General features: G+C 39.1%; 1 protein-coding gene across 2 annotated transcripts in view; it reads left to right on the top strand.

The window, feature by feature from the left end:
* Positions 1-4,713: 4,713 nt before the first annotated feature.
* The window catches only part of MFN1 (mitofusin 1), a 36,143-nt gene continuing 19,337 nt past the window's right edge, over positions 4,714-21,519 (top strand). The window contains exons 1-9 of one of the 2 annotated variants that reach the window (XM_047786917.1): positions 4,714-4,846; positions 6,102-6,217; positions 9,310-9,445; positions 11,238-11,400; positions 13,981-14,105; positions 16,733-16,841; positions 17,875-17,982; positions 20,856-21,009; positions 21,121-21,188. In XM_047786917.1, the coding sequence (XP_047642873.1) occupies positions 6,106-6,217; positions 9,310-9,445; positions 11,238-11,400; positions 13,981-14,105; positions 16,733-16,841; positions 17,875-17,982; positions 20,856-21,009; positions 21,121-21,188 (975 nt within the window). In that variant the 5' untranslated portion in view covers positions 4,714-4,846; positions 6,102-6,105. Of the gene's footprint in view, positions 4,847-6,101; positions 6,218-9,309; positions 9,446-11,237; positions 11,401-13,980; positions 14,106-16,732; positions 16,842-17,874; positions 17,983-20,855; positions 21,010-21,120; positions 21,189-21,519 lie in introns of those variants that run through there. The other variant, XM_047786927.1, reaches the window with a different exon arrangement.

The following is a 21,519-nucleotide window of genomic DNA, read 5'->3' on the forward strand; positions in this document are numbered from 1 at the left end:
TAGGTGGATGTAGAGATGATCATACTAAGCAAAGTAAGTCAAAGGCAAATATCATAAGATATCACTTATATGTGGAATCTAAAAAAATGATACAAGTGAATTCACTTATAAAACAGAAACAAGGGATTAAGATGGTAGAATAGAAGGACTGGAGCTCAACTTCTCTCATAAAAACAAAAAAAAATTACAACCAAATGCTGAGCAACCTTCAACCAAATGGACTGGAAACTTTCAAAAAGATATCCTACTCCAAAAGACAAAGAGGAAGGGCGAATACTCCACATAAGCAACTCTATACCTCCTGGGTGGGAAGCCCCACAGACTGGAAAGTAACTGCATCACAGAGACTCACCTACAGGAGTGAGAGTTCTGAGCCCCATGTCAAATCCCCACGCCTGGGGATCTGGCACTGGGAGAAAGAGCCCCAGGAGCATCTGGCATTAAAGGCTAGCGGGGCTTGTGCACAGGAGCACCACAGGGCTGGGGGAAATGGAGACCCCGTTCTTAAAAAGCGCACACTTTCATGTGCACTGGGTCCCAGGTCAAAGCAAAGGCTCCATAGGAATCTGGGTTAGACCTGACTGCAGTTCTTCATTGATCTTCTGGGAAAACAGAGTGAATGTGGCTTGTTGTTAGGGAAGGACACTGGAGACAAATCTCCTGGGAATATTCATCAGTGTGCCTTTCTCTGGAGGTGGCCATTTTGGGAAAATCTGGCCCCACCCATCCATGTTGAGAAGCTCTAGGCCAAACAACAATTCAGGTGGGATCACAGCCCCACCCATCAGTAAACAGGCTGCCTAAAGACCCCCCTAGGCACACAGCAACCTCTAAACTCAACCAGAGACAAAGCCCACCCACCAGAGGGATAGAAATCAGCTCCATCTACCAGTGGGCAGGCCCCAGTCACTCCCATCAGGAAGCCTACAGCAAGCCCCTGAAATCAACTTCGGCCACAGGCAGGCAGACACCAGAAGTAAGAGAGGCTACAATTCTATTGTCTGCAAAAAGGTCACCACACCAAAAACCTATAAAAATGAAAAGACAGAACTATAACTCAGATAAGGGAGAAAGAAAAGACCCCAGAAAAACTGCTAAGTGATCAGGAGATTCTCAGCCTCCAGGAAAAAGACTTTAGACTGTTGATGCTGAAGTTGATGCAAGACATTGGAAATAAACTGGAGGCAAAGATGGGTAATTTATAGGAAACACTGAGCAAAGATATACAAAATATAAAACTTAAGCAAGAAGAGATGTAAAATACAATCACTGAAATAAAAAATTCATTGGAAGCAGCCAACAGCAGAAATCAGGACGCAGAAGAACGAATAAGTGAGGTGGAGGACAGACTAGTGGAAATCACTGATGTGGAACAGAAAAGAAAAAAGATTGAAAAGAAACAGAGAGTCTCAGAGAAATGAGAAGTTCTGTTTTCCTGCCTTTTCTATTCCCCAAATAGTAACAAAACAAATCTCTTTAAAAAAAGTTTGGATAACCTCTTAATGACAATAAAAACAAAAATAAACAAATGGGACTTAAAAGTTTCTGCACAGCAAAGGAAACCCTAAACAAAACGAAAAGACAACCCACAGAATGGGAGAAAATCTTTGCAAATGAATCAACTGACAAGGGATTAATCTCCAAAATTTATAAACACCTACAGCTCAATACCAAAAAAACAAACAACCCCATCAGAAAATGGGCAGAAGATCTAAACAGACAATTTTCCAAAGAAGAGATACAGATGGCCAAAAAACATATGAAAAGACGTTCAACATCACTCATTATTAGAGAAATGCAAATCAAAACCACTATGAGATACCACTTTACACTGGTGAGAATGGCCATCATCAAAAAATCTACAAACAATACATGCTGGAGAGGGTGTGGAGAAAAGGGAACCCTGTTACATTGTTGGTGGGAATGTAAATTGGTGCAACCACTGTGGAAAACAGTATGGAGATGCCTCAGAAAACTCAAAATAGAACTCCCATTTGATCCAGCAATCCCACTCCTGGGCATCTATCCAGAGAAAACCATGACTGGAAAAGACACATGTACTCTAGTGTTCATTGCAGCACTCTTTGCAATAGCCAAGACATGGAAACAACCTAAATGTCCATCGACAGAGGAGTGGATCAAGAAGATGTGGTACATTTACACAATCGAATATTAGCCATTGAAAGGAAGGCAGTAACGGCATTTGCAGTAACATGGATGGACCTAGAAATTATCATGCTGAGTGAAGTCAGCCATACAATGAGACACCAACATCAAATGCTATCACACATGTGGAATCTGAAAAAAGGACTCAATGAATTTATCGGCAGAACAGATACTAACTCACAGACTTTGAAAAACTTATAGTTTCCAAATGAGACAGGTTGGGGAGTGGGGGGATGTGCTGAGGGTTTGGGATGGAAATGCTATAAAATTTGGTTGTGATGATTGCTATACACCTATAAATGTAATAAAATTCATTAAGTAATGAAACACTCATAGACATAGATAACAAACCCAAGGAGAAAAGGGGGAAGGGATAAATCAGGAGGTTGGGATTAGCAAATTCAAACTACTATATACAAAATACATAAATGACAAGGTCCTACTGTACAGCACAAGGAACTACAATCAATATCTAATAATAACCTATAATGGAAAAGAGTTTAAGAAGTATATATGTACACACACATATATACATATATACACATGCATATATATACATCTGAATCACTTTTCTGTATGCCAGAAACTAATAAAACATTGGAAATCAACTAAACTTCAATTTTAAAAGTTTAAAAAAGTGTGAAAAGGCAAATCATTGACTAAGGAAAATATATATTTTTTGTCTTTGTAGGGCTGAAAACACAGAATATGGAAGTTCCCAGACTAGGGGTCGAATTGGAGCTGGAGCTGCTGGCCTCTGCCACAGCCACAGCCACAGCCATGCCTGATCTAAGCTGTGCCTGCAACCTACACCACAGCTCCAGGCAAGGCGGGATCCTTAACCCACTGAGCCAGGGATTGAATCCGAGTCCTCATGGATACTAGTTGGGTTTGTTACTGTTGAGCCACAACAGGAACTTCTAAAGAAAATATCTATAGTACATATATAATAGGTTGAATAGCATCTCCCAAAACACATGTTCCAAGTCCTCACTCTTGATACCTGTGAATGTGATCTTACTTGGGAATAGGGCATTAGAAGGTATAATTAAGGATCTTGAGATGAAATCATCTTGGATTTAGGATCCAGAATCCATAACCCCATACTAGATCTAGTGACTGCTGTTCATATAAGAGACAGGAGACACAAGGGAGAAAGCCATGTTTAAATTCATATGATGATGGAGGCAGAGACTGGTGCCATGTAACTCCAAGCAAAGGAAGAGGCAAGGAAGGAATCTCCCCCTAGAGCCTCCAGAGAGAGCTCAGCCCTGCTGACACTGTAGACATCTGGCTTCTACAACTGTGAGAGAATAAACTTTGTTGTTGTTGTTTTAAAATTTGTATATTTTATTTTATTTTATTTGTCTTTTTGCCATTTCTTGGGCTGCTCCCGAGGCATATGGAGGTTCCCAGGCTAGGGGTTGCCAGCTTACGCCAGAGCCACAGCAGCGCGGGATCCGAGCCGCGTCTGCGACCTACACCACAGCTCACGGCAACGGCGGATCATTAACCCACTGAGCAGGGGCAGGAATTGAACCCGCAACCTCATGGTTCCTAGTCGGATTCATTTACCACTGCGCCACGACGGGAACTCCTAAAATTTGTATATTTTATACAGTTCCCGTCGTGGTGCCGCGGAAACTAATCTGACTAGTATCCATGAGGGTGTGGGATCCCAGACCTTGCTCTGTGTGAGTGATCCAGAGCTGTGGTGTAGATCACAGACGTGGCTCAGATCCTGCATTGCTGTGGCTGCGGCCATAGCTGCTGGCTGTAGCTCTGATTCGACCCCTAGCCTGGGAACTTCCATATCCCACAGGTGCGACCCTAAAAAGCCTAAAAAGAAAAGAATAATAACAATAATAATAATAATAATAACAAAATATGTATATTTTAGAGCCTACCATAAAGTAGGTGATATTAGCACTCTGATTTGCAAAACTGCCTCACTTGCCAACTCCAAAAAGACATCCTGGGACTTTCCTTTGAGCCATGTGCAGACCAGCAGCAGAAGCTCCCCACAGATGTTAGAAATGCACCTACCCACCTCACTTCTAACCCAATGAATCAGAATCTGCACTTTAACAAGATCCCCACATACAAAATTCCTAAGTACAAAATTTGAGAAGCACTAGTCAAGGATACATCAATTTTCTAATTCTCACCTCTAATACAACAAACACACACAGCTGTGCTCCAACCTCAAGAAGAGGGTGGTGATGAGGTCAAAAAGTTTTCCTTTATTGTTGCTGGCCAGGAAGCAGGAATTCTTGTCTGGGACCCCCAACTCCACCTCATCTCGCTCCTCTTCCTTTCAGCTCTTCCTCATTAAAGCAGCCACTGGCAGATAGCTATGCCTAGGCTGGGCAGTTTGGGAAACTTTTAAGGGAAAGTGTGCAGAAGCAGAAGTTCCGGATAACCGGGAAAACGTTTTTGTGGAAGCATTCCCTACCCCAACTCCTTGACTTCTGCCCTTAAGAAAAATGGCGCTCGGCGTACACGCACTTCCGGTTACGGAGCCAAACAAAATCGGGGAAGGCAGGAGACCGGAAGTGACCGTCCTCTCGACTCTCCTCCCGCTTCCTTCCAGTCTTCCACCTTCTCTTGGAAGAATGAGGCGGCTTGAGGGCTGTGGCCGAGCTGCGGTTGCTGGGTGACAAGTCGGACTTGAGACAGGGTGAGTGCTTGTCGCCTCGGCTACTTGCGGGTTCCCTGCTCGGGGTGACCTTCTTCTGGCCCGGGCTGTGGGGCGGGGAGTCGTGCGCGGGGCGCTCTGTGACGAGGCGCCGCCGCGGTCCTTCGGAAAGGAGCGAGCCAGCGGGGTCGTGAGCGGGGCCAGAGGCCGGGTCAGGCCCGCGAAGTCCGCGAGCCTGGAGCCCGCGCCCCCGGTGCGGCGGAGAGTCTGGCTGCGAGCCCTGCTGGCGGAGCTCCCGCGGCCCGTGTGGAGGGCGGGGAAGGCCCTTTCCTAAGGTAGGTGTTCACACCCAGCTGAACCGGGTTTTTGCCCTCTCCGTACTTTCTCACGCGGCTCCTTTGTTGACGCTTTGGAAGGCTCAGCCTTCTTTACGGACATTCTGCTCCATTTTACACACATGCACACCAGGGTCAGACTGGTTTGTGATCGCTTTTGTTTGGTATCTTTTCATGAAAAGCTGTCATAATTTTTTTTTAATTTATATTCCTTTAAGTTCTTGGTACTATTGCTTGCTTTAAGGTTTGCCTCCTTATTTGTTGTGTTGAGAACTGCTGCTTTTTAAACGTTTGTATTGCATTATGATCTTGGAATTCATTTCCTCACTCTGCATATCCACCTCCACCCAACCAGAGGTCCAGGTTGAGAAACTTAGTGTTTGTGAACTTGGCTTCATCTCACTCATCCTGTTCCCAGATGTAGTTAAGAATCAGAATTTAGCCAGATTCATTGTCAGTAAAGGGAGCTAAAGTAGAAATTGCAACCAAGAGTTTGGCCAACAGAGTTCATTTATTTTAGTGGAATATCACCCCAAAGTAGTCTTTGACTAAAACACCTCTCCCCCCCAAAGAACAGTCATCTAAAAGTTTTTTGGGGAGTTCCTATAGTGGCTCAGAGGAGACTAATCTGACTGGCATCCATGAAGGACACATGTTCAATCCCTGGCCTCTTTCAGTGGGTGAAGGATCTGGTGTTGCCATGAGCTGTAGTGTAGGTTGCAGAGGCGACTTGGATCTGCTGTGGCTGTGGCTGTTTTGTGGCTGTGGTGTAGGCCAGCAGCTGTAGTTCTGATGGGACTCCTAGCCTGGAAACCTCCAAATGCCGCAGGTTTGACCCTAAAAAAGACAAAAAAGAAAAAAAAGTTTTTTGGAAGTTTTGTTAAGGAGAATATGTTGCTGGAAAGTGCCCTTAATTCAGATGTCTTTTATCATCAAGCTTAATTTGTACTTTTTATTTTCAGCATAATGGCAGAAACTGCTTCTCCACTGAAGCACTTTGTGCTGGCTAAAAAGGCAATTACTGCAATCTTTGAACAGTTACTGGAGTTTGTTACTGAAGGATCACATTTTGTTGAAGGTTAGTTCCTCTAAATTTTTCAAATAATTACTTTTGAAAATCCATAAAGGTGCTTTATTTTTTCAGCCTGGGTTACTGAACACATGTAGGGCTTTGTAACACATAAAACCCACCACTTTTCTGCCCACCAAGTGAGGAAGATTGACTTATATTAATAGCAACTAAGAAAGAAGCGCTTGTGTGTGAGGTACTGTTCTAGGCATTTTATTATATTATTAACTCAAATCTCAAATCAGCACTGAGACAGATTTTAATCTCACTTATTTTAAAGATAAAGGAACTAAGGCACAGAAAAGTTAAGTGACTTAGCCAAGATCACATAGCTGGTAAATGCCCAGACTAAAAGCCAGGTAGCCCACATTGAATCAGTATACTTATCTTCCTTATCCACTTAGCAGGTAAACTAAGATCTCAGACAGACCTGTCTTATCCTCTCAAGTGAGGCTGGGATGCGGTGGGAAAAGGGCAAAAGGAGTTATCTTAACGTGGGTGTAGCTATTCAAATAGAGGTGATAATGTCATACTCTATGGTATATTACTTTAGAGATAATGTTGACCTTCAAGCATACAGTGAAAAGGGAGGGGTTCTGTAAACTCTGCTGCCAGTGGGAAGACATTTGGTAGAATCAAACTTCTTTTCCTAATCCCTTTTCACTAGATTTTGAATTCCTAGAGAGTGCGAATCCTGCCTTATCATTCTCTCCCTGTCACCAGATCTGACACAATTCAAGTTTTGTTGAATGAGGGAAAAAAGTACTGGTACAGAATCTTGATTTTTCAATTTGGAAATAATCTGAGCTGACACAGTGACTTTGAATAGTATTTTATTCTAAAAATTTAAAATAAATTAAAGTGAAAAGGAAGTTAAATTTAACATCTGTATATTGAGCTTGTTAAGTAGGTTAAGTATTATGTAGGAGATAATGAAATGGCAGCTGTAGAATGTAAATTGGGTTCACTTTGAGCCAGTAGACACAACCAAGCCAAAGATCAGGACAAAGAAGGATTTATTATTACTTGCAGCAGTTTAGGAGAACACTGGGGATCTTTCCTGCAGCTCTGTCTCTCTGAACAGCAAAATTGGGGAAGTTTTAGGCTAAGAGTACGTACATGTTCAAGTGGCTTGAGTGGAGGAGAATTCAGGGGAGAATTGGGGCAAAGATCAACAGAGTCCAAGTCTTGGTTGATTGAAGTGAGGAGGGTCAGCGTCATCACTTGGTTCTCTGCCTGAATAAGGGCCTTAGTTCCTGCAGAACTCATGTATATTATTATAGGATTTCTCTTGTGGTGCAGCAAGTTAGGGATCCAGTGTTGTCACTGCAGCTGCTCAGGTTGATGCTGTGGCATGGATTTGTTCCCTGGCCCCGGAACTTCCTAATGCTGCCAGTGTGGAGGAAAACAAAGAAAAAAAAAAAAAAGATTTGGAGTTCCCGTTGTAGCACAGTGGTTAACGAATCCGACTAGGAACCATGAGATTGCGGGTTCGGTCCCTGCCCTTGCTCAGTGGGTTAAGGATCTGGTGTTGCCATGAGCTGTGGTGTAGGTTGCAGACGCGGCTCGGATCCTGTGTTGCTGTGGCTCTGGCGTAGGCCGGTGGCTACAGCTCTGATTAGACCCCTAGCCTGGGAACCTCCATATGCCGTGGGAGCGGCCCAAGAAATGGCAAAAAGACAAAAAAAAAAAAAAGAAAAAAAAGATTTATTCTTACATATATCCCTTGAGGAGGAACTGGGACTCTGCTTTATCACTGTACTCTTGTTTGACTTCTTTTTCTCTGTTCCTGCATTCATTCCCTGCCCTTAAGATCTTTGATTACTAAGACCTGTTAAGGGCAGGCATTGTGGTTAGGCTTAGATCACAAAGTGGCTTAGGCCAGAATGTCTTCTCTTACGTCAAAAAAGCCATTTTGGCTCTCTTTCTCTGGGGAACCTCTAGCTTATCTACTTACCACTGGTTCTAGAACCTCAGGAAAAAATGTTACAAAAAAAGAGGCAAAGTAGGTGAATAAGGAATAACATAGAAAAGCAGGAATAAAATGAAAATCAAAGATGAATGTAATGTTAATTTAAGCCACTCTTAGCTTTTTTTACCAAGTTGCACATATTAATGTATTTGACAAGTTGATGAGATCTGTAAAGCTTAAGTTTAATTGGGGGTTACCCTCTAAGTTATGTCCATATTTGTCTCTAATTAGGACCATTTAGATAACCAAATGAATCTCCCTGTTTTCACCTTTAAAATGAGATGATAAAAATATAAATGTGAAAATGTATATTCCTGAAATATAAACAAAGCTGAGATACTTTTCTGCTTTCAGATCTTTGCTTTCCCAGCTACTCCCCTCTTTGGAGGAAGGACACCTGGGGCTGGGGTAGGCAGTTTCTCCCAAGGGAGTGAGAAACAGTCTGGAATTCTCTTTTCATGTTAAATGAGCTGTCTTGCTCCACCCCTGTGGGAAGCAGAAAAGATAAGGAGGTCTTACCTAGCTTGAAGACCCCCTGAACTCTATCTTTATTTTGGGGAAGCTACCCATTTAAACCATATGCTTTCTTAGTGTGTGAATCCCTTTTCTCAGTTCAAGATTTGAAGCTCTTGTCAGGATGGAATAAAAAGTAGATATTGGATTCTAGTTTCTTTGTTCAGAAATACATTTTTGTCTTAGGTGGGTATTTTGTATCTTTGAGACATAGATGAATAGTAAAATATCCTTTTGGCTAGACCCCTGTAATTTTTAATAATTTTGAAATTCGGGCAGTATTCTTATGACCCATTGCAATGAGGCGTTCCCCTTTTACCAAATATTCAGGTACCATGGCATTTTTACTTTGACATGGCATGTTAATATAGAACAAAGCCAAACTATATGCATATCCTAAACATTCTGTTTTTTTAATTAACTTAATATTCATCTATATTACTTTCTCTATTTTTTTAGATTTTTTTTTTTTTTTTTTGGCTGCTCTGCCTGTGGACATTCTCAGGCTGGGATTGAACCCAAGCCACAGCAGTGACCCAAGCCATGGCAGACAATGCCAAATTCTTAAGCTGCTGTGCCACAAGGGAACTCCTCTAATTCTATTTTAATTTTACAGCAACGTACAAGAATCCAGAACTTGATCAAGTAGCTGTTGAGGATGACTTGATAGAAATACAGAGGTATAAAAATAAGCTTTCCGTTATTGGCGAGGTGCTGTCTCGGAGACACATGAAAGTGGCATTTTTTGGCAGGTAATCCTTTATTATTTTTTTTCTCAAGGGTAGTTTGCAGAAATTAACTTTTCTTGGTCATATCTGCAAATTCATTTCTGATATTTCTGCAAGTGATAGTTTCTCCCTCCACCTTTTCTCTTCACAACAGTTTCAGCCTGTGTTAAATGTTAAAAGTTTGTTTTAGCTCCTGGTGTAAAATAAAGCTTAATGGAGTTCCCATTTTGGTTCCGTGGGAACAAACCTGATTAATATCCATGAGAATGTGAGCTCGATCCCTGTCCTTGCTCAGTGGGTTAAGGATCCAACATTGCCACAAGCTGCAGTTTAGGTCACAGATGGGGCTCAGATCCAGTGTTGCTATGGCTGTGGTATAGGCCGGGAGATGCAGCTCTTACTCCATCCCTAGCCTGGGAACTTCCATATGCTGCACCTGCAGCCCTAAAGAAAAATAACTACATAAATAAATAAAGCTTTATGAAGGTCAATCATATTTTTATACTTTAAGGATACTCATCTCTAAGAATTGGCTTGTTAGACATTATACATATAGAAAAACAGGTAAGTGACAAGTATAAAATTTGTGACTTAGGTTTTTAAGCTTCTCTGATTACCAATGTGTCTTCCAAAAGAATTTTCAGCTCCATGATTCCCAGAGGGAAATAGGAAGTACCATTCCTCAGTGTAACTTCCAGAGTGATAAGAGTGATTTCTGCCACAGCTTATACATTAATTTAAAGGGTCAGGGAATTTCCATCTTGCTTAGTGGAAACAAATCAGACTAGTATCCATGAGGATGCAGGCCTCGCTCAGTGGGTTAAGTAAGGATCCAGCCGTAAGCTGTGGTGTGGTTGCAGGTGCGGCTCAGATCTGGTGTTGCTGTGGCCAGCAGCTACAGCTCTGATTTGACCCCTAGCCTGGGAACTTCCATATATGCTGTGGGTAGCCCTAAAAAGACAAAAAAATTTAAGGATTATTTGTTAACTGTGTATGTATGTACCAACCACTCTGTTAGACACTATCACTAGGCCCTTACTTGGTTGTTCAGATATCATGAGCCATATACCAACAGAGGGTTTTATTTACTCACTGAACTAACCTTGTAGGCCTTCTAAGCTATTTCCTATATCTTTAGCACTTGGAATTTCCTATGCCTAGAATTCTCTTTGCCTTGTTCTATGTCTGGCTCCTCACTCTTTCAGGCAGAAACTTTTTCTGACCACTCTCAGTTATTCTCTACTAAAACAACCTGTTTGTGTCCTTGAAAACTTTTCACCAAGCTCTGGGTTTTTTCTTTTGTTTTGTTTTGTTTTGTTTTATGTTATTTGTTTCTCAGAGCTTACACAGTCTAGCATGAAGTAGGGCTAAGAAAGAGGCCCTACCTCAGGTTAGGGTGGAGTCAGAGTGGGAGGGAAGAGGCCTTCACTGAGAAGTGATGACTCAGATTGTTCTGCTTGAGAAGGATAAAAAGGAATTGGCTTTGGATGTTAAAAAGGCCCAGCCCATGTTTAAGAAGATGGGATATTAGACCACATCTTATGGTGGAAGGTTGTGATTTCAAAATGCCTCAAGAAGCAAGAAAGATGGAAAGGGTAAGGATAACTTTATGGGAAAGGTAGGATTAGTTTTCCTCTACTTTATTTTTCTGAAATGTACATTGCTAATAGTTGTGTAAATCAAGTTGTCAACTTCTAATAAAAAAAAATGGAATCTGATGAAATTCACAGAATCTGCGTTATAAAAATGTAGGCCTTTGAGCCAGTGAACAAAGTTTTTACCGTTATGTTTTGTCATGATTTTGTATATTCTTCAGGACAAGCAGTGGGAAGAGCTCTGTTATCAATGCCATGTTGTGGGATAAAGTCCTCCCTAGTGGGATTGGCCATACAACCAATTGCTTCCTGAGCGTTGAAGGAACGGATGGAGATAAAGCCTATCTCATGACAGAAGGGTCAGATGAAAAAAAGAGTGTGAAGGTATATGATTTGACCTTTGGCAACATAATGTACCTGAAGTAATGTCCTTAACATGTCCTTTTAAAAATTTTTTCACAAAATGGGTGCCTTGCTAGAGACAGAAGAACCATTAGTACTTCTATTCATAGCTTTTAAAACCATCACTAATATTTTTGAATTTTCTGAAATTATTTTGCTTCAGAGCTGAATTACTGTAAGAATAAAACTTGTCTTTAAATTAAAAATTGACAGGACACTGTAAACCAACTATAATGGAAAAAATAAAAATCACTAAAAAAAAAAAAATAAATTAGATGTCTTTACTGGTGGCCTACCAGTTGTCATTGCTGTGGCTCTGGTTACTGCTGTGGCTTGGATTTTATCCCTGGCTTGTGAATTATTACATGCCTCAAGTGTAGCCAGAAAGAAAAAATTGAACTAGAATTAAAAGTTTATACTATTTTAAAAGTTTATACTATTTTCACTTAGTGAAAATAACATTATTAAAGTGTATTGTTGCTATTTAGTTTCAAATCTTGTCTTTCTAAGGAAAACTTTGTTTAAAAAATGGTCTCTGGAATCTGTTTTTGACACGTCTGTGCCTTTAGAAGTGGTTTTTGCCTTTAGAATATTTGGTAAGCATATTCATGAGAAAATGCTGTAGCTTTATCAGATAAAGGCCAGTGGTGATTTCTTATCCCTACTTTTCATAATAAGTTTCTTTTTTTTTTTTTAGGGCTGCACTTGTGGCATATGGAAGTTCCCAGGCTAGGGGTCAAATTGGAGCCGAAGCTGCCTGCTTGCCCCACAGCCACAACAATGCCAGATCCAAGCCACAGCTGCAACCTACACCACAGCTCACAGCAATGCCAGATCCTTAACCCACTGAGCAAGGCCAGGGATCGAACCCACATCCTCATGGATACTAGTTGGGTTTGTTACCGCTGAGCCATAGTGGTAACTCCCATAATAAGTTTCTTAAGGAATTAAGTGGCACTAGGTTTTTTTCAGCCAGAAGAAAAGAGAAAGCAATTAGGATGCAAGATGTTTACTCTGGAATGAAATCACTTGGTAAAGGCCCTGTGTCTCACTGTAGTCACTTTCTCTTAAGTCTTAATCTCTCCCACAAATGCAAAAGTTCAGTGTGTGAAGTTCCATGTCATTTTATTTTTGTCTAAACTGTAGGTGAATTCATAGATCTAGTCCTGTGGGTTTGCTGTTTGATCAGAGCAGGAAACTCAATCTGTGTAATAGCCTTTAGATTAGCTATGAGCAATAAATGAGATGATTTTTATGAAAATATATTTCTAAATTTTATATCCATACAAATGAAGGAATATCTTATTTTTTAATCAAGAATTTTACCAAGTCAATTCAAACTGCCTCAAGGTCAAGTGTGCTATAACATTTTAAGGTAGTTATCTAATTTTTCCCAATCAGTGAGCTGTTCTTACAGTCCTCTTTCTTCATCTCTTTTACTCTTCTCCCTGCTCCAGAATTTAAGTTTCTTTACTTTAGAAAGTGACCTGCTTTAACGTATGAATATACTTTGAGTCTTGGACTGTAATAGTTCACTTAGTAAAATAAATGCAACAATAATAGCTAGAATGCAACAATAATACCAAGTATTGCACACTTGGTATGTACCAGGCTCTATTCTAAATACTTCTGATAACCGAAACCTCACCACAGCTTTGTCAGATAGATGCTTTTATTAATTTTGTAAGGCATCAGGATTTTAATACAAGATTATAATTCTTTGAAAAAGTTTATGAAAGCAAGCAAAAAGACCCCTACCTAAAATTTCATACAAATCACAAAAGAACCATGGAGGTATATGTGTTGTTGTCCTTTCCTTGATTACTAACTTTGTCTTAAGCCTGTTGTGCTTAATTGTATGTTTAATACATACATGAAAGGTAATAAACTAATGTATATCAGAAATCATCTTGAGAAATAGAAATTTTCTATTTCCCTATTCTAGGGAATTTAAATGGAAAGAAAAGGCATAGGCTTATGTAAATAAATAACTACCTGGTGATGTTTCTTTATTTTTCCCCCTTATTACTAAACAGTAAGCTCATTTTAGAAGAGTCCGAAAATATAATTAGGCAAAAAGAAATGAAAAGAAACTCCAGACCTCACACTTCCAAAAGCAGTGGAAATTCTTTGGTATAGAGCTAAATTGGTGTTTCTCTGTTTTTAAAACAAAAAGGTTTTATGTTATATATGCTAGTTTCTGATTTGCTTTTTTCCTCAATATATTATGAATTTCTTTTCATGCTTACAGTATAAATTTCAGGGGTTGCATGGGATTCCATTGCCAGAGCATTTGTTGGGCATTTAGAATATTTCCAGCTCAGATTATTTTTACAGAATGGTATGAGTAAACTGTTTCAAGGGTAGTTTTTTTTTTCCTTCATGGTAATTTTAAACCTGAGGTTTCTCAAGATTGCTCAGATGGTTTTATTTCAAGTTATTTAAACTTCTGCTTTTTCTACATCTTTTGCAAAAATAAATGTACCAAGTCGTAGTATTTTAAATTGTTATTGCACTTTGTTATAAGTAGAGTTTTTGTTTTTTCTTTTCCTCCCACTTTAGACAGTTAATCAGCTGGCCCATGCCCTTCACATGGACAAAGACTTGAAAGCTGGCTGTCTTGTACATGTGTTTTGGCCAAAGGCAAAATGTGCCCTCTTGAGAGATGACCTGGTTTTAGTGGACAGGTAAAATTGCATATGAATTGTTTTCTCCTAAAGTTTTATTTAAAATAAATGTTGCTTAATTTCAGCCTGTAGTATATAAAGACTTCAGTTTCTGCCTTGTTCTTCTTTGATAGATTGTTACAGAACAGATAAGGTATTTTTTTGTTTGTTTTTTAATAATGGCTATATAATATTGCCAGTTTATCAGTCTAATTCTGTTACAGGAAATTTCAAGAATAGCCATTTGTTTGTTGTTTTATTTCCCTAGACTGACTTTGTAGTTTGGGTAATTGGTTAGGCCTTAGAGATTGTTTAATTGTAGATAATCTAGATAGATAACTAAATAGGTGTTATTTTGGGGAGTTCCTGTTGTGTCCCAGTGGTAATAAACAAAGTGTTATTTTTTTGGTCCTTTTTTTTTTTTTTTTTTAATATATTTTCTAGGGCCGCACCCACGGCATATGGAAGTTCCCAGGCTAGGGGTCTGATCAGATCTGTAGCTGCCAGCCTATACCACAGCCACAGCAACGCAGGATCCAAGCCGTGTCTGCAACCTACACCACAGTCCATGACAACGCCAGATCCTTAACCCACTGAGCAAGGCCAGGGATCGAACCTGCAACAAGGCTCCTAGTCAGATTCATTAACCACTGAGCCACGACGGGAACTCCAAAAAAGTGTTATTTTTAATCAGTAGTAATTCTTGAAACCAAGTTGCCTAAAATAACTACTGGACATTTCATACAGCTTTTCGTTGTTCAAGGACTAGTCGAATATTTTTGTAATTTATTTCTAGATCTTCTGATTAACCTGCATTTACTACATTTATTAAAAATCATCCTACTGGAGTTTATGGTGGCCCAGTGTTGTCACTGCTTGTGGCATGGGTTTAATCCCTGGCCTGGGAACTTGTGCATGCTGCAAGTACACCAAAAAAAAAAAAAAAAAAATCCTACTACACTGGTGCTTAATAAAAATGATAATCCCTATCTGTTGAACAGTGTCCTTAACCAAAAAAATCAGTGAAAAGATTTTTCATTTTATTTTATTTTTCTGCCCACAATCCCAGCATGTGGAAGTTTCCATGGGCCATGGGTTGTACCTTGCTACTGCAATGACAATGCCGATCCTTAACTTGCTGCACTACAAGGAAACTTCTTTAACTGATTTGTCAAAATTGTGATGTGCTCTTTTGTTTTTTTCAGTTAAAATATCAATGTTCTGGGAGTTCCCGTCGTGGCGCAGTGGTTAACGAATCCCACTAGGAACCATGAGGTTGCAGGTTTGATCCCTGGCCTCACTCAGTGGGTTAAGGATCTGGCATTGCTGTGAGCTGTGGTGTAGGTCACAGGTGCTGCTCGGATCCCGAGTTGCTGTGGCTCTGGCATAGGCCGGTGGCTACAGCTCCAATTAGACCCCTAGCCTGGGAACCTCCATATGCCGCAGGAAGCGGCCCTAGAAAAGGCAAAAAGACCAAAAAAAAAAAAAAAACACCAATGTTCTATGGAAATTATTATTATTTTTTTTTTGATGAGGGTCTTCTGTTTTGATTGAAAGAGTGTTTCAAGTAATCAGTAAAAATAATTCAGATGACAGAGAAGGAGCTTGGGCAATAAAAATACTTGGTTTAAATATAATATTAACTAATTTTTCTTTATTTCATGGCTAGATTATATCCATTCTGTTATCTTGCCAATTTATCACAGGACAGATACATTAAGCCAATGTATAGACAGTTGGACTATACTTTTTATACTATAGATTTTATATTAAATTTATTTTTTAGCAGAAGTTTTTTTTTTTTTTCCCCCCTGGCTGTTCCCGGGCTAGGGCCCATACCAAGCAGCCACTCAAGCTGCTGCAGTGACAACACTGGAGCCTTAACCTGCTGTGCCACAAGGGAACTCCTAGCAGAGGCTTTTTAAAAAAAAAAAAAACCACTGGTTATGTTAATAAGCACTTAATTTCCTCTGAGCTGTAACAGAAATAGCTGCTTGTACCTATATTTTTTATTTATTTATTTATTCTTTTTTTTGGTTTTTGTTTTTTTAGGGCTGCACCTGAGGCATATGGAGGTTTCTAGGCTAGGGGTCGAATCGGCGCTGTAGCTGCCCGCCTATGCCACAGCCATGGCAACACCAGATCTGAGCCACCTCTGCGACCTACGCCACAGCTTATGGCAGTGCCAGATCCTTAACCCCCTGAAGGATCGAACCCGAGTCCTCATGGATACTAGTTGGATTTGTTAACCACTAAGCCACAACAGGAACTCTTGTACCTTCATTTTTTGATTGTATATTAGCCCACTTTGGTTGGTTGGTTTTTTTCTCAGTGCTTATTTCAGCCTTTCAAAGCATGAATATTGACCATATTACCTGTTTTGTCAAAAATCACGAAGTTTGCTGTTTTTAGCTTAGTAAACTTTTTAGCATTTGCCAAGTTGTCAGGTGAATAGGCTCTGGGAATTGTCAGCAGAATAGAAAGGCATCTATAAAGCACAGATTCTCAGCTTTCCATAGCTGCTCTCTTATAGGTGAGAAAATAAATTTCCTGGGCTTCATACTGATAACTAGTAGAAATCCTTTCTTTTAGACTTCAAATAATTCATAAAGTTTTAAAAAATACAATTTTTACTTTATTCCCATTAGTCCAGGTACAGATGTCACTACAGAGCTGGATAGCTGGATTGATAAATTTTGTTTAGATGCTGATGTCTTCGTTTTGGTCGCAAACTCTGAATCAACACTGATGAACACGGTAAGATCTAATCATATTATTTTGTTTGATAGAAATGAAATGATGTCTGTCAATTCTGAAAAGTGAAGGAAATCAAAATCATGGAAGAAGGTCTGATATCAGGGATAGTTGAAGGGTTTTTTTTTTTTCAGTGGGACTAGAAGGGCTGATTCTGATCTTGAGAGTAGTTCCTAGGATTTCAGTAGCCCTCTAGGGTTTGATGGCTCTACTAATATTTGCAAGGTGTGATATGTGTTGTTGACATTCACTGAAAGGCCAAACACCATTAAAACCTAGGAGTTATCAGCAAGACCTATTTTGTGACTGTGTTCTTAGTGTTTATATGGCCCAATCTATGTCACATGAACCAAGCTGCTGTGACAACACTCACAGTTGTTTATAACCTGATGGTTTTTAAAAATAGGTAAATGTTTAAATCTGTTTAGAGTAACTCCATTATTTAGGTGTTGGATAAACAAACTTTGATACTTTGGTACCTTTGTTTGTTATTCTTTGTGGGCAAATCTTCCCCCTCCCAATTTTTCATCCTTCAAAAAGCCTTGTTATCAGTACTTTCAAGACCCCATTTCATCACCACCTCCTTCTTTATGGAGCTTTTCTTAATTTCAACTGGATATTTATAGTATTTATGGCCGTTACCTTTATTATTTATTATGATGTGTTGTACATGTGTCTTAAATTGTCATATACTTAGTCTAAATCTTCAAAAAGATTTGAGGTAGCTTTTTCAAAATATGGACCATCATATCTAGTAGTATCTTTTATGTTCTATTTATTGTAGAAAGAGATAAATATTTGCTAAATTGAATTTCAAAAAAGACTCATGGGAGGTGTAGGAAAATCCTAAGTTTTGCTTCTTATATTTTAATTTTGTCACCTTTAAAAGTTTAATGCTCAGTGCTTTGGGATCCTTTATCAGTGGTTGTTAATCATTGTTAAATGGTTCAAACCTTTAGATTCAAATAAAGTTTCAAGTATAAATGTAAAAACAGCTTTTAAAAGTAGACACTGTTGGGCATTTGATATTTTTCAGGAAAAACAGTTTTTTCACAAGGTAAATGAGCGACTTTCCAAGCCTAATATTTTCATTCTGAATAATCGTTGGGATGCCTCTGCATCAGAGCCAGAATATATGGAAGATGTAAGTTATTTCTTTAAGTTTTGGAATATAGTCATGTACATTATTATCTGAGAAAACAGTAACCATCATGGAATAGAACATCATAAGCAGCTACTCTCTTACTTGAGAAAAGAATACAAACAGAAAAACTGAAGTGGGTATGTGAGAGACCAGAATATTAAGCTACTTTGAAGGAAAATTGTGTTATGAAAGTACTATCCAATCATTTTAGATCTTGAAACTTCTAAGAATCCAGGTCAGGGAAGCAGAACAGGGAGTTCTTTTGTGGTTCAGTGGGTTAAGGATCTGGCATTTTTACTGCAGCAGCTCGGGTCACTGCTGTGGTGTGGGTTTGATCCCTGGCCCAGGAATTTCTGCAAACCATGAGTAGAATAGCTGAAAAAAATAAAAAAAAGAAGCATAAATTCTCAGCACCCCAGTATCCCCACTTTCAGCTTCTGTTCTCCAACCCAAAGATAACCACTTACGTTCTGATATCCTAGATTTAATTTTTCTGGTTGTTCAACTTTATGTAATGGAACCACATAGTATCTGCTTCTGTGTAAGGTTTCTTTTGCTCAACATTACTTTGTGGTATGTATTCATACTGTTATGTGTAGTTGAAGTACGTTTTCACTGATGTAATACAGTATTTCATCCTGTGAATAACAACAATTGATCTGTTCATTCTGATGGTAGTGGTGGGCATTTGGTACGTTTCCTGTTTTTAGCTATTGTGGATAATGCTGCTGTGCCTCTGCTTATATATGTCTTTTTCATGAACAATGGTGTGTATATTTCTGTTGAGTATGTATCAGTGGTTCTCAGTACGAGGCGCTGGGTGATTTTGGCCCCCAGGGAATATATAGCCATGTCTGGAGACATTTTTGATTGCCACAACTGGGGGAGAGTGCTTCTGGAATTCATTGGGTAGGGGTTAGCAATGCTGGTAAACATCGTATAACACAGAACAGCTCCTGCCTTCTAACCAAAGATATATCTGACTCAGTGTCACTAACACAGGAATCAGTAATCCATAGGTACATATCTAGGAGTAGAATTGCTGGATTACAGGTTAAGGATATGCTGTACAGCCCAAGGGTTTTCTGCAGTGCTCATACCAGTTTATATTCCCACTAACAGATTGAGAGTTCCACTTGATTTATATCCTTTCCAACACTTGGTAGTTTTTGTTTTTCGTGTTAGTTAGGATAGTGGTTTAGAAACTTGCTTTTTAAGAATAGAGAATCTGGCATTTGGTCCACAAGTAATATTTAATTTGTTTAATACTACTTTTTCTGATATTAATAGTGGTTTATACTATTCCATCACTAGTCACGTTATAGTATTTGTTTTCATTCTTCCCCTCATGTCCCAGATTGGAATTTTGCTTAATATGAAGCTTCATTAACTCGTTTTGTAATCAAAGTTTTTCAAATCGAGTGTTTCATTTAATTATCAGAGAACTAGGAAATATCACCCACAGATTGTTCTTATCTATTCCTATTTATTAAGTCTTAACATGGAGATCTCTTATCATAGCCATAATGCTGGAGGCTAATACTAAACCCTAACTAACTTTAATCCTTGTTCCTAACTAAAAGTACCAAAGTGCTAATCTTAAACCTAACATTACAGCTCTAATCTCTAGCTAATGCATTCTCCTCAACTTTGTTTATTTTGTCTTTTTAGGGCTGTATCTGCGACATATGGAAGTTCCCAGGCTAGAGGTCCAATTGGAGCTGCGTCTGCCGGCCACCCCCACAGGCACAGCAACGCCAGATCTAAGCTGCGGCTGTAACCTACACCACAGCTCACAGCAATGCCGGCTGCTTAACCCACTGAGTGAGGCCAGGGATTGAACCCCTGTCCTCATGGATACTAACTGGGTTCATTACTGCTGAGCCATGACGGAAATGCCCCCAGTATTATTATTTTTTTAAATTTCCCCAATACATTATTATTATTTTTCTACTGTACAGCATGGTGACCCAGTCACACATACATGGATACATTCTTTTTTCTCACATTATCATGCTCCACGATAAGTGACTAGACGTAGTTCCCAGTGCCACACAGCAGGATCTCATTGCTAATCCATTCCAAAGGCAATAGTCTGCATCTATTAACCCGAGAGTCCCAATCCATCCTTCCCCACCCCCCCCCAGCCCCAGCAACCACAAGTCTGTTCTCCAAGTCCATGATTTTCCTTTCTGTGGAAAGGTTCATTTGTGCCATATATTATGTGATATCATATGGTATTTGTCATTCTCTTTCTGACTTACTTCACTCAGTATGAGAGTCTAGTTCCACCCTCCTCCAGTATTTTTAGAAAAAAAAAAATGCCATATATGTTCTGATATCAAAATAAAAATAACTTCATTATAGTAAAAGAATTATAGTATTTCATGATTTTAAAGGTATTAATAGCATCATTTTAGAAAATTTGGAAAATAAGAAAAGCATAATAAAGAAAAATGCCACCCATTTTTGTGGGTGTTGTTTGCATGTCACCTATTAACTTAAATAAATATATATGCACATCCTTTGTCCTTAATACAGATTTAGGAACCTTTCCATGCCTTTTAACTGCTAATTTTTGTGTATGATATGATTTTTAATGGTTGTGTAGTAATTAAGAGGAAGATTCCTGTCAGCAAGTATCAAAATGTTCAAGGCAGAATCATTAGGTTAAGAGGAAGATTTCCTGTCAGCAGGTGTCAAACTTAATTTATTAGAATTTTTGGATTTGTTAAGTATGTGGCAACTGTTAGTACAATATAACTATAAATGGCATTTAGTATAGGCCTGTAACTGTCAGTTATAATTATAAAATTATAAGAAATATATTTCTTTAATCATTAGAATTCTTTTAATACCCTGTTTTTCTCTAGGTACGCAGACAACACATGGAGAGATGCCTACATTTCTTAGTGGAGGAGCTCAAAGTTGTGGATCCTTTAGAAGCACGGAATCGTATCTTTTTTGTTTCTGCAAAGGAAGTTCTTAATGCTAGAAAGCACAAAGCACAGGGGATGCCAGAAGGTGGTATGTATTCGTCGTAGATTTCCTTTTAAAATACAAATATAGATTATAAAAATAGCATGCTGGGACTCTTGCTATAAATGAGGTTCTAAAATCTTCACCTAAATATTACAGGTGGGGCACTTGCAGAAGGATTTCAGGCAAGATTACAGGAATTTCAGAATTTTGAACAAATCTTTGAGGTAGGAATTTTGTGACTGTATTTAACAATATAAAATCCTAGAAATGATGGAAAGTGATTGTAATCTTCTGTTTTCACTTGTTATCTTTGTCAGTAACCTTTGGTGTTATTTAATGTAGTTTAACAAAGCAAGTGAAACAAGGAAAATTTGAAGAAAGGAAGTCCCTGCAAAATGGATGCTCTGTAAGAATAGAGAAATTATAATTTCTTATTCTTTTTACTTATATATTTATATTTAAATGAGATACTTTTTTTTTTTTTGTCTTTTTGCCATTTCTTGAGCTGTTCCTGCGGCATATGGAGGTTCCCAGGCCAGGGGTCGAATCGGAGCT

This window comes from Phacochoerus africanus, chromosome 1, assembly GCF_016906955.1.
Source record: "Phacochoerus africanus isolate WHEZ1 chromosome 1, ROS_Pafr_v1, whole genome shotgun sequence".
Lineage (NCBI taxonomy): Eukaryota > Metazoa > Chordata > Mammalia > Artiodactyla > Suidae > Phacochoerus > Phacochoerus africanus.